Raw genomic sequence first — 14,691 nt, 5'->3', positions numbered from 1 at the left:
TCTGTCTCAGTGAACTATCACAGCCTATGGTAAGTGCTGCCAGACAAAAGACGAACGAGAGCTTCATTGTATTCATGTTTCCCTTTAAGAATACAGTACGTCAAAACCTAAATAGTGGTAAATTATTCCCGACTTGAGTTCCTCTAAGGGAAGCCATCGTAAGTGGCTAAAATGTCATTCTAATGACAGTCTCCTAACAATGAAAATGTTATGACAATGGGATGTGTGCGTCTCTGATGGCTGAGTAAGCAAGAAGACAAGTGCAGCGAGAAACTGTGCCACAGAGAGCAGGAAGGGGTAAACTAATCCGAGATTTCTCTCCTCGGCCTCGGGCAGGATCGGTTCCTGCGGTCAAGCAGGTTGGTGACGTTCACCGCCCCGGGAACATGTGTGAGAAATAGTCACTTGACTGAGGTAGTGGGCCGGTAAAGGGGGTTTGAGTGGTTTGGTTCTCTGGTTGCTTTGAACTACCTCTAGCTCATTCACTTTGTTCATGTTCCAAGTGCCGGAGGGGTTTCCGGCTGCACCGTGACCAGTGCCAGCGGCAAGTTGCTGTGGCTTTTGACCTGCAACACTTGGCAAAGTGATTCCATTTGCCACAGTTATTGAAACGCTTATTAAATGCGACACATTTTTTTTGTGTGTGCCGGCCACTGCAATTGGGGCTGGCCCATTTCTCTCCTTAATTCTGAGGTGTTCTCTCAGGCTGTTTATTTATCATGCAGATATTAATGGTGGATTGTAATGTGAAGTTTTTACATGAAGCAATTTCTCTCATACAGCACCACCAAGTATTCCACACACTCTACAATCTCTTATGAGTTCACCAATATGCACTTCTTTCAATTCAATTCAATTCAACATTATTGTCATTGTATAATGCACAAATACAACAAAAAGTGAGCTTGCAGGCTCCCAGGATACAAAGGAAAAAAAGCAACTGCAGGAGCCATTGTAAAATAGTGCCAATAGTCATGAAGTGTACACATGCATATTTCGCGAAGCCCATCGCTTGGGAATATGTTGAAGGATGGAGTTCAGCTGGGTAACAGTTCTGGGGAAGAAGCTGTTCCTGAACCTGGTCGAATGCACCTGGAGCACCTCCCAGTTGGCAGGAGGGCAAACAGTCTGTAGCTGGGATGGATGGGATCTCTGGTGATGGAAAAGAGCTCTCCACAGATAGTCCAAATTTTAATATTGAGGAATATATGACTGTACCAATTCATCAATTTTCTGGTTAAAAATGTGTCTGTCCAGGACAACATGTTTTACGAGCGTGCATATCTGTTCAAATTTCTTTAGTAAAACCCAAGGGTCCCCTTGGACTTCTTCCTCTTGGAAGATAAAGGATTGAGATTTACCGACCACCGCTGGGCCCACTAGTTTAACAGCTTTTATCAATTTATTGGGGAGACAGCATGGCAGTGTACATGCCATACCCTTTTGAACATTTTTTAATTTGTCAATGATGTTCTGTTCAAAGATGAGTGGGTCAGTGTACCAAAGTTCTTGTGCTATCTCGGCCAGCTGCTGACACCAGGTAAAGTTGTTGGGTTTTGTTGGAATGCTGACAGAGGACTTAAACTTAAAACAGTTTACAGTAAATTCTTCAGCAGATTTCACAGGCCATGTCTGTAACCACACTGGAAGAACTCCTGCACCACTGACACATCACTTCCTGTGTCTTGGCAATCTCATATAACTACACATTCTACAAATTTATGGCACAGAAGCACCATTCAATCCAACCAGTCTGTTCTACCCAAGCTTCCTCCTAACTTACCTTATCTGAATCTATCTTTGTAACCTCTATTCCCTTCTCCCTCACATATTCTTGTAGCTTCCCATTAAATGCATCAACACTGTTGACCATATCTTACTGGCAATGATTATCAGCTAGGTACAAAGAGGAGAAGAGGCAGGTTTGTCTCAATTAGTAATCCACTTTATTATCATTGTTAGGCAGTGTGCATAGAAATCATACGTCTGGTTAGAACATAAGCTTACAGTTTGCATCAAAACTATGCAGTCTACATTCAGTGGGTTTCCATGACACTCCCTGAGTAATCACAGAATGTGAAAAATAATACCCAAGAAAGGAGAGCAGATGCTGGCTACGTATTCCATCCTCCCTCTCGATGTTGCTGACATAGGCTCTCGTCTTCTACATTGTAAACCTCCGGAGTTTTACTGCTCCTTGTTCAAGAATCTCCATTCTCATCCCATTCCTTATTTACTTCGAGATGTGCTGCCTCTTTCTTGTTGACCCAAGCTTATGCATTTACAAGACAATGATGTCTTTCCATCATTGGCCCCAACCCAAGGTCCTAGGTAGGATGACTTCATTGCTCTCTGGCTATGTAAGGCCTAATGCTTGACCACATTTCCTTAGTATTTTATAGAACTAAGTAAGCTTTAACCAGTTTCAGGTTTAAGGTTATTCCAGTTCAAGCAGCCCCTTACAGCCTCTGACCAACAATATGATTCTCTTCAACCATTCATTGTGGTACCTGGTTCCACATTCTTACCATTCTTTGGCTAACGAATTTTCTTTCGAATTCCCGATTGTGTAGCTTGGTGATTGTCTTACATCAATGGCCACCAATTATGTTCTTCCCGAAAAGAGTGATATCTTCTCCATCTAAATCTTTCTTAGAATAGAATCATAGAATCCCTACAGCGCCATTTGGCCCATTGCGTCTGCACCGACCACAATCCCACCCAGGCCCTATCCCTGTCACCCCGTGTGTTTACCCTGCTTGTCCCCCCTGATACTAAGAGACAGTTGAGCATGGCCAATCAACCTAACCCGCACATCTTTGGACTGTGGAAGGAAACTGGAGCACCCAGAGGAAACCCATGCAGACACGGGGAGAATGTTCAAACTCTACATGGACAGTCACCCGAGGCCGGAATTGAACCCGGGTCCCTGGCACTTTGAGGCAGCAGTGGTAACCACTGTGTCACCCTAATTTCATAATTTTAAAGACTTTAAGTAGGTCACCCCTCACCCTTCCTTTCTGGAAATCCACCTGTTAACCCTTGCCTGATAAGGACACCCTGAATAGGGAGTATGAGGAACTAGGAACTAAATTACAGAGCAAAACCTCTGGATTATTACCTGTACCACGTGACATAGGGTACATAAAATTAGAGGGATGAATATGTGTCTTCAAGACTGGTGTGGGAGAAGCATGTTCCAGTTGCTGGGGCACTCACACCAATACTGGGGAAAGTGGAGCTGTACAGTTGGGATGGTCTATACTTGAACCATGCTGGGGCTGGTGACACACATGATTAGAGGACTAGACAGGACTTTGAACCCTAGTGGGGGTCAAGGGATCAAATTTAGGAAAATGTGATAAAGAGAAAAGACAAGAGAGAAAGGTTTTAATGTGGGAAACGGTAAACAGACCACGACAGGAAGGGACAGAGGGTACCAGGAGTACAAATCAGCAGATGAGGCTCGAGATCAGAAAAATAATAAAAGGACGTAACTCTGTATCAGAATTGCATGTCGCATTCAAAGCAAATCAGACGAACTGAAAACACAAATAGAAATAAGTAAGTACAATCTGATAGCTAATACAAATATCTGGCTGCAGAATGATATGGCCACAAGAAACTGCAAAAGGTCATGAACTGGTAGCCCAGTCCAAACCAGCCTCCCATCCATTGACTCTGTCTACACTTCCCACTGCCTCGGAAAAGCAGCCAGCATAATCAAACACCCCACGCACCCTGGACATTCTCTCTTCCACCTTCTTCCATCAAGAAAAAGGTACAAAAGTCTGAGATCACGTACCAACTGACTCCAAAACAGCCTCTTCCCTGCTGCTGTCAGACTTTTCAATGGACTTACTTTATATTAAGTTGATCTTTCTCAGCACTTTAGCTATGATTGTAACACTACATTCTGCACTCTCTCATTTCTTTCTCCCCAGTGTACTCTATAAGGGAACTGGACATGGCCCTTGTGGCTAAAGGGATCAGGGGGTATGGAGAGAACGAGGGAGTGGGGTACTGAAAGTGCACGATCAGCCATGATCATATTGAATGATGATGCAGGCTTAAATGACTGAATGGCCTCCTCCTGCACCTAGTTTTTTTGTTTCTATGAACAGTATGCTTCATCTGTTTATAACTGTAACACTACATTCTGCACTCATTTCCTTCTCTATGAACGAAATACTTTGTCTATATAGCACGCAAGAAACAATACTTTTCACTGTATACGCATACATGTGACAATAATAAATCAAATCAAATCAAGTTTCTCCTGAATTCTTTCTTTATTATCTTGTGTTTATTGCCTGCAGTTCTGGACTTCCCACAAGTGGAAACATCTGCCGAAATCTTGCTGCCGTTCCCACTGATGGGATCTTACAGCCCAGCCAATGGCGTAGCCTCGCTGCGGGTTTCCCGGTGATGAGAGGTGCATTCAATGGGAAACTCCGTTGACAATGGCAGGACCAGAAGATCGCACCGCCAAAGAGCAGTGCACCATCTCTTGCGCCCTGGGATGAGGGGCCTTTGCCCAGTTGGGTGCCTAAATGATCATTAATGCTCTGGACCTTTTCGAAAAGAGGCAACTCGGGACTCTCCCTGGCTCTCCAGTCAGAAGGGTGACCATATGGCCAATGTTACATTGTGCCCACCCTGATTTTATCGTCAGTCATCAAACCATCTTCAGGTATCATTCACCAAAAAATTCACCTTAGACAGAACCTTCCAAATCCACGACCACTTCCATCTAGAAGGACAAGGGCAGCAGATACAGGGGAACACCATCACCTGCAGGTTCCTTCCAAGCCATTCACCATCCTGACTTGGAAATATATCACCGTTACTTCGCTGTCGCTGGATCAAAATCCTGGAATTCTCTCCCTATCAGCATTGTGGGTCAACCCACAGCACATGGACTGCAGCGATTCAAGAAGGCAGCTCACCACCACCTTCCCAAGGGCAAGTAGGGATGGGCAATAAATGCTGGGCAGCCAGCAACGCTCAAGTCCCACGAATGAATAAAAAAAAACTTTTGTTTTTGTTTGGCCTCTTCTCAATCTTTGGAAATGAGTTCCCATCACTCACCCCCTCCACTGCATCCCCACCACCAACACACAGAGTTTTAAGATAAAATTTCCAGGTCTCCTGATGGTAACTTCAGTGCAAATCTCAGTGAAAGCATATACATTAGCCCAGGGCTTCCAGCAGACCTGTAGAATGAAGAAAAAAAACTGCATTTATACAGCACCTTTCACAACCATTGCTCATCCCAAAGTGCCTCATAGTCTATGGAGTACTTTTGAAGTGTAGCCACTTTTGTAATTTAGGAAACATATGCACAGCAAGATCCCACAGAAAACAATGAGATAATCAGCATTAGGGTTAGGGTACACAGTGGCTCAGTGGTGAGCACTGCTCCCTCACAGCGGCAGGACCTGGGTTCAATTCCAGCCTTGGGTGTCTGTGTGGAGTTTGTATGTTCTCCCCATGGTCTGTGTGGGTTTCCTCTGGGTGCTCCTGTTTCCTCCTATAGTCCAAAGAAGTGCGGATTAAGTGGATTGGCCATGCTAAGTTGCCCCTTAGTGTCCCAAGGTGTGTTGGTTAGGGGAAACAGTGGGGTGAATATGTGGCGTTACAGAGATACAGACCAGGTAAGAATCAATAGGCCAATGGCCTCCTTCTGCACTGTAGGGATTCTATAATTCTAATCTATTTTGGTAATGTTCACTGAGGGACAAACACTGGCCAGGATGCAGGGAAAGCTCCTTTGCTGTTCTTCAAAATACTGCTATCTTTTGTACTCACCTGAGTGCTAGGGCGGGCAAGTCTTAACATCTCATCTGAGAGGCAGCCCCTCTGGAAGTGCAGCACTCCCTCAGTATTGTCTTGGAGGGTCAGACTAAATTCTGAGGCTCAAGTCTCCAGAGTGGGAATTGAACCTACAACCTTCTGACTTTGGGAAGAGTCCTCCCCACTGAGACGGCACAGCTGAACTTTGGCTGAAGCCAGAGAGAGAGAGACTTGGGTCACTGTCTGTGTGGAGTCTGCACGTTCTCCCCATGCCCGCGTGGGTTTCCTCCAGGCGCTCCAGTTTCCTCCCACAGCCCTAAAGACGTGCTGGTTAGGATGCATTGGCCATGCTAAATTCTCCCTCAGTGTACCCAAACAGGCACCAAAGTGTGGCGAATAGGGGATTTTCATGGTAACTTCATTGCAGTGTTAATGTAAGCCGACTTGTAACACTAATAAATAAACTTTTAAAAGAAGAATTCCTTCCGGGTCCGGAAAAGCAGACAGCTTTAGACAGCTTTTTTAATCTGCAGTTCCAAGTACTATATCTGCAGTGTAAACAGCAGGGCTCCCAGCATTCAGCCCTGGCATCGACTAATGGCTCTTTGCCATGTTGGCACGCCTTCAGTCACAACCACTTGGTACTTTCCTTGACTGAGCCAAATGTTCAGTCGACCTCAGAGCTTCTATTCAGTTTATTCAGTACGGGCAGGAATATTTATTATAACTTCAAGAACCCTTTTGTGCTGGGGAGCATGCAGAGAATGAAATACCTCTCCAGATAATAACTCAACACTATTAGTGTACCTGTTTCTATCACCCGCGTATGATACAGTCATCTTGAACTGACTGTGGCTTTTGTGTTACACTATTGTGTACTTTACAATCGATCAGAAATGTTATAATAACATCAGGTTCCTATCCCTAGACACTCACCTCAAAGCACAAGAGAGGTTTTACTATCCAATTAAGCGTTTCTCTGTGTCAAGCACATTGGATTGCCAATTATGCCATGCAATGAACAAGGCATGTTAGAATGAGGGGCAACAGGATAGAATTGATGTTTCCTTGCATTACCCATCTGTGATGTATAACCACATCTTAAGACTAAAATGACCCAAAGTGGAGAGAGATCTTTCTTTAACTTGTTATATTATTGTTTTGTTGGAAGCATGGACTTCTTAGACATCATTAAGCAGAAGTTACCAAGAAGTCTTCATTGACATTACTGAATTATGTATATATTTACAGTTGAGGGTACAGGTATAGACAGAGCTCCATGGCATGTCCTTACATGTTGCTACCTCACTTGACACTATTGACTTAAGCTCGAAGTCAGGTCCCTTCTTATATCACCTGCGGGCAGTATGGACTCAGTCGCAGGTTAACACTTAGTGTTCAGGATCCCTCTACTGCAGTTATGATCTGAAATGCGTTGCCCTAAAGAGTTATTGAAGAAGGATCAGTGATAACTCTCAGAAGTTATACATACTTAGAAAGGAGAAACTTACAGGGTTATTGGGGAAGTAATTAGAGAGCTCCTACAAAGAGCTAACACCGTGGATCAAATGGCCATTATGTGCGCTGCGTTCATCTTGTGAAGTGTTGCCGCGAAATGCCAACACGTTTTGTTTTCCAGCTTCACACAGTTAAATTGTGAGATGAGTTGGCAGCAACACTGAAAGTCTGCGTTTGTTCAAAAGCAAAAAATGTGGCTTCAAAGTGATTGTTTGCATGCACAATCCTGGTCGAACAGCTTTGTTCCTTTCAGAGAGAGGACAATATACCTGGACTAGCAAAGTGTAAATACATGAAGTGAGGAAGTAGTATAAGGATATACTGATAGGCCACACTCACCTTAAGCGCAGAAAATCCCGCGTGAGGTCAACGGACCTTTGCATGGTCTCTCTCCACCACCCCCTCCCCGCCCGCTGTGATACCCCTGGCAGACAGGATAGGAAAATTCCACCCTCAGGGTTAGGTTAAGTTGGGTGAGAGGAAGCTGTTGGAGATAAGGTTGCACTGTGGCACAGTGGTTGTCGGCCAGTTTCGATTCCTGGCTTGGGTCACTGTCTGTGTGGAGTTTGCATGTTGTCTGCATAGGTTTCCTCTGGATGCTCCAGTTCCCTTCCACAGTCTGAAAGACGTGCATTGACCCAAACAGGCACCGGAGTGTGGTGACTAGGGGAATTTCACAGTAACTTCATTGCTGTATTAATGTAAGCCTTACTTGTGACTAATACATAAAGTTTAAAAACTTTATAATAAATAACAGTACAGACCAATTGCATCAACAGTTTGTTTCCATCCTCTAAATTCTTTATATAATTTATATATAGTTTATATCAGAGACTTCACTCCAAAGGCAGGGTTCTGACAGAAGCAATGTATGTTCATTTGATAAGGACTTTAACTTATAAAGCACCCTTTATAGCCAAAGGGCATCCCAAAATGCTTTACAGCCAATGAAGCACTTCTGTTTTGATTGTCCCCGATACAATGTAGGAAACACAGCAGCCAATCTGCACACAGCAAACTCCCGAAACCGCAGTGTGACAGTGACCAGATACTCTGTGTTTATGAGGTTGATCGAGAGATAAATATTGGCTAGGACATCAGAGAGAACTACCGGGTTCTCCCTGAAACCGGGCTATGGAACCTTTTAGCTGGTATTTTACAACCTCACTCGGGCGAGGCTTGTAAAATCCCACCCGAGGCCAACGGAGAATTTCGTTCTGTGAGCCGTGCCTGCCCCAATTCCAGGGTGGGCATGATGGTAAAATTCCGGTCTTTATGTCCACTTGAGGACATTTAAGTTAATGTCTTATCTAAAAAAGTGGCGCCCCCAACAGTGCTGCACTCTCTCAATGCCGCATTGGAGTGTCAGCTTTTTGATTTTTGTTCCTAGATCCTGACTCAGAGGTGAGAGTATGCCACCAACTAAGCTGCGGCTGACACTGAAGGAGGCCATTCAGCCCATGGTGCATGTTCTGGCCAACTGAACTATCAGTGTGAGGTTAAAAATGAGGTTTTAAATGGATGCCTTTTATACCTTTACAATTACTTTGTGATGGCTTGTGATTTCCTTTCAATGTAGGCATTACGGAAGGTTCTGTTTGGGACGGCATTTCAAGTTTTCAATTACGAATGGAAGAAGTCCCACTTCAAGTTCCGGGATCCTTATTCAGACTTGGCATATGGATTGGAGGCAGAAAAGGTCCGTATCGGTAAAAACTGTATCCAAGAACTGTATACAGCTCTGGTCGCCTCACTACAAGAAGGGTGTGGAAGCTACTGAAAGGGTGCGAAGGAGGTTTACAAGGACGTTGCCTGGATTGCGTGGCATGCCTTATGAGGATAGGTTGAGGGAGCTAGGTCTTTTCTCCCTGGAGAGACAAAGGATGAGAGGTGACCTGATAGAGGTTTATAAGATGTTGAGATAGGGCGGATTCTCAGAGGCTATTTCCCAGGGCTGAAATGGTCGCTACGAGAGGACACAGGTTTAAGGTGCTGGGGAGTAGGTACAGAGGAGATGTCAGGGGTAAGTTTTCCACTCAGAGGGTGGTGAGTGAGTGGAATCGGCTGCCGTCAGTGGTGGTGGAGGCAAACTCGCTGGGGTCATTTAAGAGACTTCTGGATGAGTACATGGGATTTAATGGGATTGAGGGTTATAGATAGGCCTGGTAGGTATGGATATGATCGGTGCAACTTGTGGGCTGAAGGGCCTGTTTGTGCTGTAGTGTTCTATGTTCAATGTTCAATCATTTTTGCTTTGGATTTCTGCCACATGCGGAAATCTGTCACAGTGCTCAAAGCCACCAAACTAATTTACTGAGTAATCCCAGGCCCTATTCCCATAACCCCATACGTTTACCCTGCTAATCCCCCTAACACTAGGGTCAATTTAGCATGGCCAATCAGCCTAACCCGCACATGTTTGGACTGTGAGAGGAAACCGGAGCACCCGGATGAAACTCACGTAGATACGGGGAGAAGGTGCAAACTCCACACAGACAGTGACCCAAGGCCGGAATTGAACTTGGGTCCCTGGTGCTGCACGGCAGCAGTTCTAACCATTGTGTCACCATGCCACCCAAATTAGTTCATAGCTGATTTGTACCTCAACTCAGTTCACCTGCCTTAGCTCTGCATTCCTTCACTAATAAAAATCTGTCAACCTAAGTCTTAAAGTTGCCCTTTAGCATTCACAGAATTTTGGAGGAGTGAGAGGCTGTTACTCCCAATAAGTGGTTGTGATGGAAGAATCAATTTAAACTGGCCCACCACTGTTCCTGTGAATTAAGTAAGTTGGGAGTTACTCTGATGGGGACAGAGAATCAGATTTTCAACTTGCTAGCCAGGGTTACTCATGGCATGGTGACTCAGTTAAAACGACAATCAGTTGAGTTTCTATAATGGGTGACCAGCCTATGACACACATGTTCAGGCAGTAAGCTGAAATGTTATCCCAGCACAAATGAGAATAATAGTTCAGCAAATTGAAAGACTTTACAAAAGACGTAACATTTCCCCTAGTAGATAATATTTCCACTTGTACAGAGCTGTCAGAACGAAATGCCTCAAAGTGTTTCACACAATAGCCTACTTTTGAGATTGGGGCAGACCAATTAAATGGAATTCTTTTCCTTTCGCTGTTCATTCTTGGGATGTAGGTGTTGCTGCTAAGGCCAGTAATTTTAGGGAAAGCGAAGGCATAGTGCTATTGACACTGGGCTAGAAAATCCAGAGACCCTGAGCAAGAACTGGGGACCTGGGTTCAAACCTCACCACGGCAGATGATGAAATTTGAATTCAATAAAAATCTGGAGTTAAAAAGAATAATGAAACCATTGTCGATTGCCGTAAAAAACCAATCTAGTTCACTAAGGTCCTTTGGGAAAGGAAATCTGTCACCCTTACCTGATCTGGTCTACACATGACTCCAGATCCACGGCAATGTGGTTGATGCTAAATTGCCCTCAGGAACGGGCAATAAATGCTGGCCCAGCCAGTGATGCCCACGTAAAATAATTATGCTAGCCCATGCCTAGATGTCCTTGAGTAGGTGATAGTAAGCCACTTCATCTTGAACTTCTGCAGTTTATTGTAAGGCACTTCCTCAGTGCTATCAATCTTCAAGAAGCTCTTCCCACAAAACGCTCCAGCTGTCTCTATATATAGAACATATCACATGTTTAACTAGCAATTGCCTTATCAAGGTGATTGCTGCACACTGTGCTTAATACAACATTCACACCTGATTTCTCCTACCCCTTCTGTAAAAAAGTAATTGTAATTCCCATCTTAAATAGCTAAGCTCTAATTTTAATGATATGTATCCTTTCAGTTGAAATCGTCCCTCTGTATCTAACCCATCAAATCCTTGTGTCACGTTAAATGCCTCGATAAGATCACCCTTCAGAATTCTATACTTAGGTCGTGAAATCTAGCACAAAAGTCTAGGTTGACACATCAGTGCAGTACTGAGGGAGTGCTGCACTGTAAGAGGTACATCTTTTGGATGAAGCGTTAAACCCAAGCCCGGTCTTCCCTCTCACGTCGACATAAAAGGGGGTTTCACCTCAGACTAGTCAACTCAGCTTGCACAACCATGCAGACAATGGGATAATAGTTCAGTAAATTCAAAGATTTTACAAGAGGCATGACATTGACCCATAATAGATAACTTTTCCATTTGCACAGAACCCTGCCACAATGAAATGCTCAGTAACTTACTTTTGAAGGAAAAACGGAAAATGCTGGAAAAAACTCAGCAGGTCTGGCTGCATCTGTGGCGAGGGAAAAGAAAGTTAACATTGGGAGTCTGTATGACTCTTCTGCAGAGTTAAAGAGAGGGCAAAATGTATACATGAGAGGGGATGGAGCAGCTGGAACAGAGTAGAAGGTCAGTGATTGGTGAGAGCTCAGAGAGATTGCAACAAAGCTGCCTGCATCACAAGACAAAAGAGGCACTAAGTGCAGGAGAAGGTGCTAGTGGTGGCATAAAGGTGGCATTAATATCAGAATGTGTTAATGGGAGAATAACGATAAGTGTTGAGTGAAAGTGGAACAAAAGAAAAAGTGACAGATAGAGAAGGCAGTGGGGAGTTTTGCCTTGGAAAAAAACATGTTTTGGATATTAAGAAAAGGGTGAAAATGGAAGAGAACAGTCACAGTCTAAAGTTGTTCAACTCAATGTTGAGTCCTGAGAGCTGTAACACGCCCAATCAGAAGATGAGATGCTGCTCCTCCAGCTTGTGCCAGGCTTCATTGGAGCATTGCAACATGCCAAGGATGGACTCGTGAGCCTGAGAGCAAGGTGCTGAATTAAAATGGCATCCAACAAGAGGTTGGGGCCATGCTTATGAAGGTGCTCTGCAAAGCGATCACTCAGTCTGACTTCTGAAATTGAGGCAGACTGAATAAATAGGATCTTCTGATCATTCGATCTTGGAATATGAGTGTTGCTACTAAGGCCAGCAATTATTGCTCATGGTTAGGTGGTAATAAGCCACTCCATCTTGTACTTAATGTGAAGAGGAAACTGCCACCATGCAGTTGGGTGGGAGTTCTAGGAATTTGGCTTTGCAACAATGAAGAAGTGATCGAAATGTCTCCCGAGTTGGGTTGATGTATGACTTAAAGGGCAACCTCAAAGTGAAGCCATTATCCTTAATGTACAGCACAGAAGTAGGCCATTCAGCTCAACCCATCCATGCTGGTGTTTACACTCCACACAAGCCGCCTTGTTACAGGGCTGTTACAATGGTTTTCTTATTGAAGTTAAAACTATCATTCCCCGCAAATAGCTAGACAAAGTCATGGAATGGTTACAAGATGAATTTATTGAAAGACTAAATCTAGAGGACACTGAATGACGTCATCCAGACAGAGTGAAAAATTCAGAAATACGTAGGCAATTATAGTTCAATTCCAATTACAAGTAATTAGCATATACCAATAGAAGTATAGGAGTTATCTCTATCCAATCATAGTTACTAATTAAGGTTACATCATGTATATATAACAGTATAATATCCAATTAGAACTTGCGCATGTCATCAAGAAATGATAGCTACATCTTTGACTAATGATACCTCAACCTCCCTTGTTCTAATGGGCATGTATGAACTGCAGCTGCACATTATTCAATTAGATAGACCTTGACCCTTATCTGAGCTTACTTTAAACAAAACCTGTCGTTTGCACATAGCTTTCCTTCTGTGACTGAGGTTCCGCTTGCAGCTTATGTGATTTTTAAACTTGTTTGATTATTAACCCTTTCACTCCTCCCATATTTACTTGTCTAAATTTACCCTCATGACCATCTATTACCTTCTCCCTCAAATGGTTCTCTAGCTTCCCTTTAACTATATCAATGCAATCCACATCAGCCACCCTACCGTAGCACATTTCACATTCTCACCACTTCTTGGGTAAAGAGATTTTATCTGAATTCCCCATTAAATATCTTTTTCTGGATGTTACGGGCTGTGGTTTGATGGTACATTATCTTGACGCACCCATTTATCTATTTCAAGCTCAGTGTCTCAGATCAACACATATATGTGTGTTAAAATGTATTCATTCTTTTTAAGGGTGGTACGAGATCTATCCAGATGGCTGTACAAGCGCACGTCCTCAAGTATTTACTGTTCACCAGAAATAATGAAGTGGAAAGCCACAACATTAAATGGTAAAACAGCCTCCCCTCGACTTATTCAATAAATGCTTGAGAATAATTGTGAGATTTTATTGATCATTTTCAATGAGTTTTTAGATGCTTCCATTCTATCTGGGACAGGGATCTTTGGTAAAATCCCAAAGGAAGGATGTGAGGAGCTTTGGAAAGGATACTAACAGGCTTGCAGCTGCCTTGGCACATGAGGGGAATAGAAATTAAATAAGCATTAAATCCCCTTTTACATATCTTAGAAATAATATTGCCAACCGTCCAGAATTGCTCTGTAATCTCCATGAATAGTGCCTCCCAAACATCGTTCTGATGTGACCCTAGTTTAATGCCATAGGCTTTGTGTGACCCCAGGGTGCAACTTTGGAGGAAAGGATTTGAGTGTGCCCCATCTCCTCCTCCTTCACACCTTCACTCCAAATCACCCTCCTTCACCCACCTCTCCTTGACTCCCTTACTGATTAGAAAACTGTCCATCTCAGCCTTGAACGTCCTTAATGACCCAGCCTTTCCAGCCCTCTGTGGTAAGGAATTCCACAGATTCACCCCCCTCTGAGAGGAGAAATTCCTTTTCTTCATCTCATCTCCACAATGGTGGGGTGTCAACAACCAGGGGTCACAGACAATTGAGGACAGAGATGAGGAGAAATTTCTTCACCCAGGGAGTAATAAGCCTGTGGAATTCGCTACAAAGAAAATAGTTGAGGTCAAAACACTGCATGTTCTAAAGAAGCAGTTCGATATAACGGCAAAGGGGACCAGGCAATTGAGTTGGATGATCAGCCTTGATCATAATGAATGATGGAGCAGGCTTGAAGGGCCAAATGGCCATCCCTTGCTCCTGATTTTTTTGTTTCTATGTTTCTAAATGGGTGACCCCTTATTCGGAGATTATGCTCTCTGGCCCTAGACTCTCCCAGGAGGGGAATGAGAGCAAGAAGTAGTTGGGTGAATTTCTAGGCTTGCAGGGAGAGGAAGTAGGCTCCTCCATGTTGAGGTGTCCTCCAGGCCATTTTATTGTACCAGGGACAGGCAGAGAGGCCCTGGTGTACAGAGGAAGGATTTCTCAGTATTGAAGCTGGGAGGAGGAAGTTATAGCCTTGTGGGGTGGGGGGGCGCCATGGACAGCATTAAAGAAGGCCCCCCCCTCCCTCCCCATCCCTGCCCCCCAGGAACCTGTTGAGAATCTACCAGGGTTTACC

General features: G+C 44.0%; 1 protein-coding gene across 1 annotated transcript in view; it reads left to right on the top strand.

Annotated features, from left to right (window-relative positions):
• Positions 1 to 14,691, top strand: part of mindy4b (MINDY family member 4B) — a 49,742-nt gene that overhangs the window by 13,939 nt on the left and 21,112 nt on the right. The window contains exons 4-5 of the mRNA XM_080186519.1: positions 8,894 to 9,013; positions 13,395 to 13,492. Of these exons, the coding sequence (XP_080042645.1) occupies positions 8,894 to 9,013; positions 13,395 to 13,492 (218 nt within the window). The remainder of the gene's footprint in view (positions 1 to 8,893; positions 9,014 to 13,394; positions 13,493 to 14,691) is intronic.

This window comes from Carcharhinus amblyrhynchos, chromosome 3 (assembly GCF_965287045.1).
Source record: "Carcharhinus amblyrhynchos chromosome 3, sCarAmb.v2.hapA, whole genome shotgun sequence".
In the NCBI taxonomy this organism is placed as follows: domain Eukaryota; kingdom Metazoa; phylum Chordata; class Chondrichthyes; order Carcharhiniformes; family Carcharhinidae; genus Carcharhinus; species Carcharhinus amblyrhynchos.
Note: the sequence above shows the minus strand (reverse complement) of the source record. Positions and strands in the feature narration are given on the sequence as shown.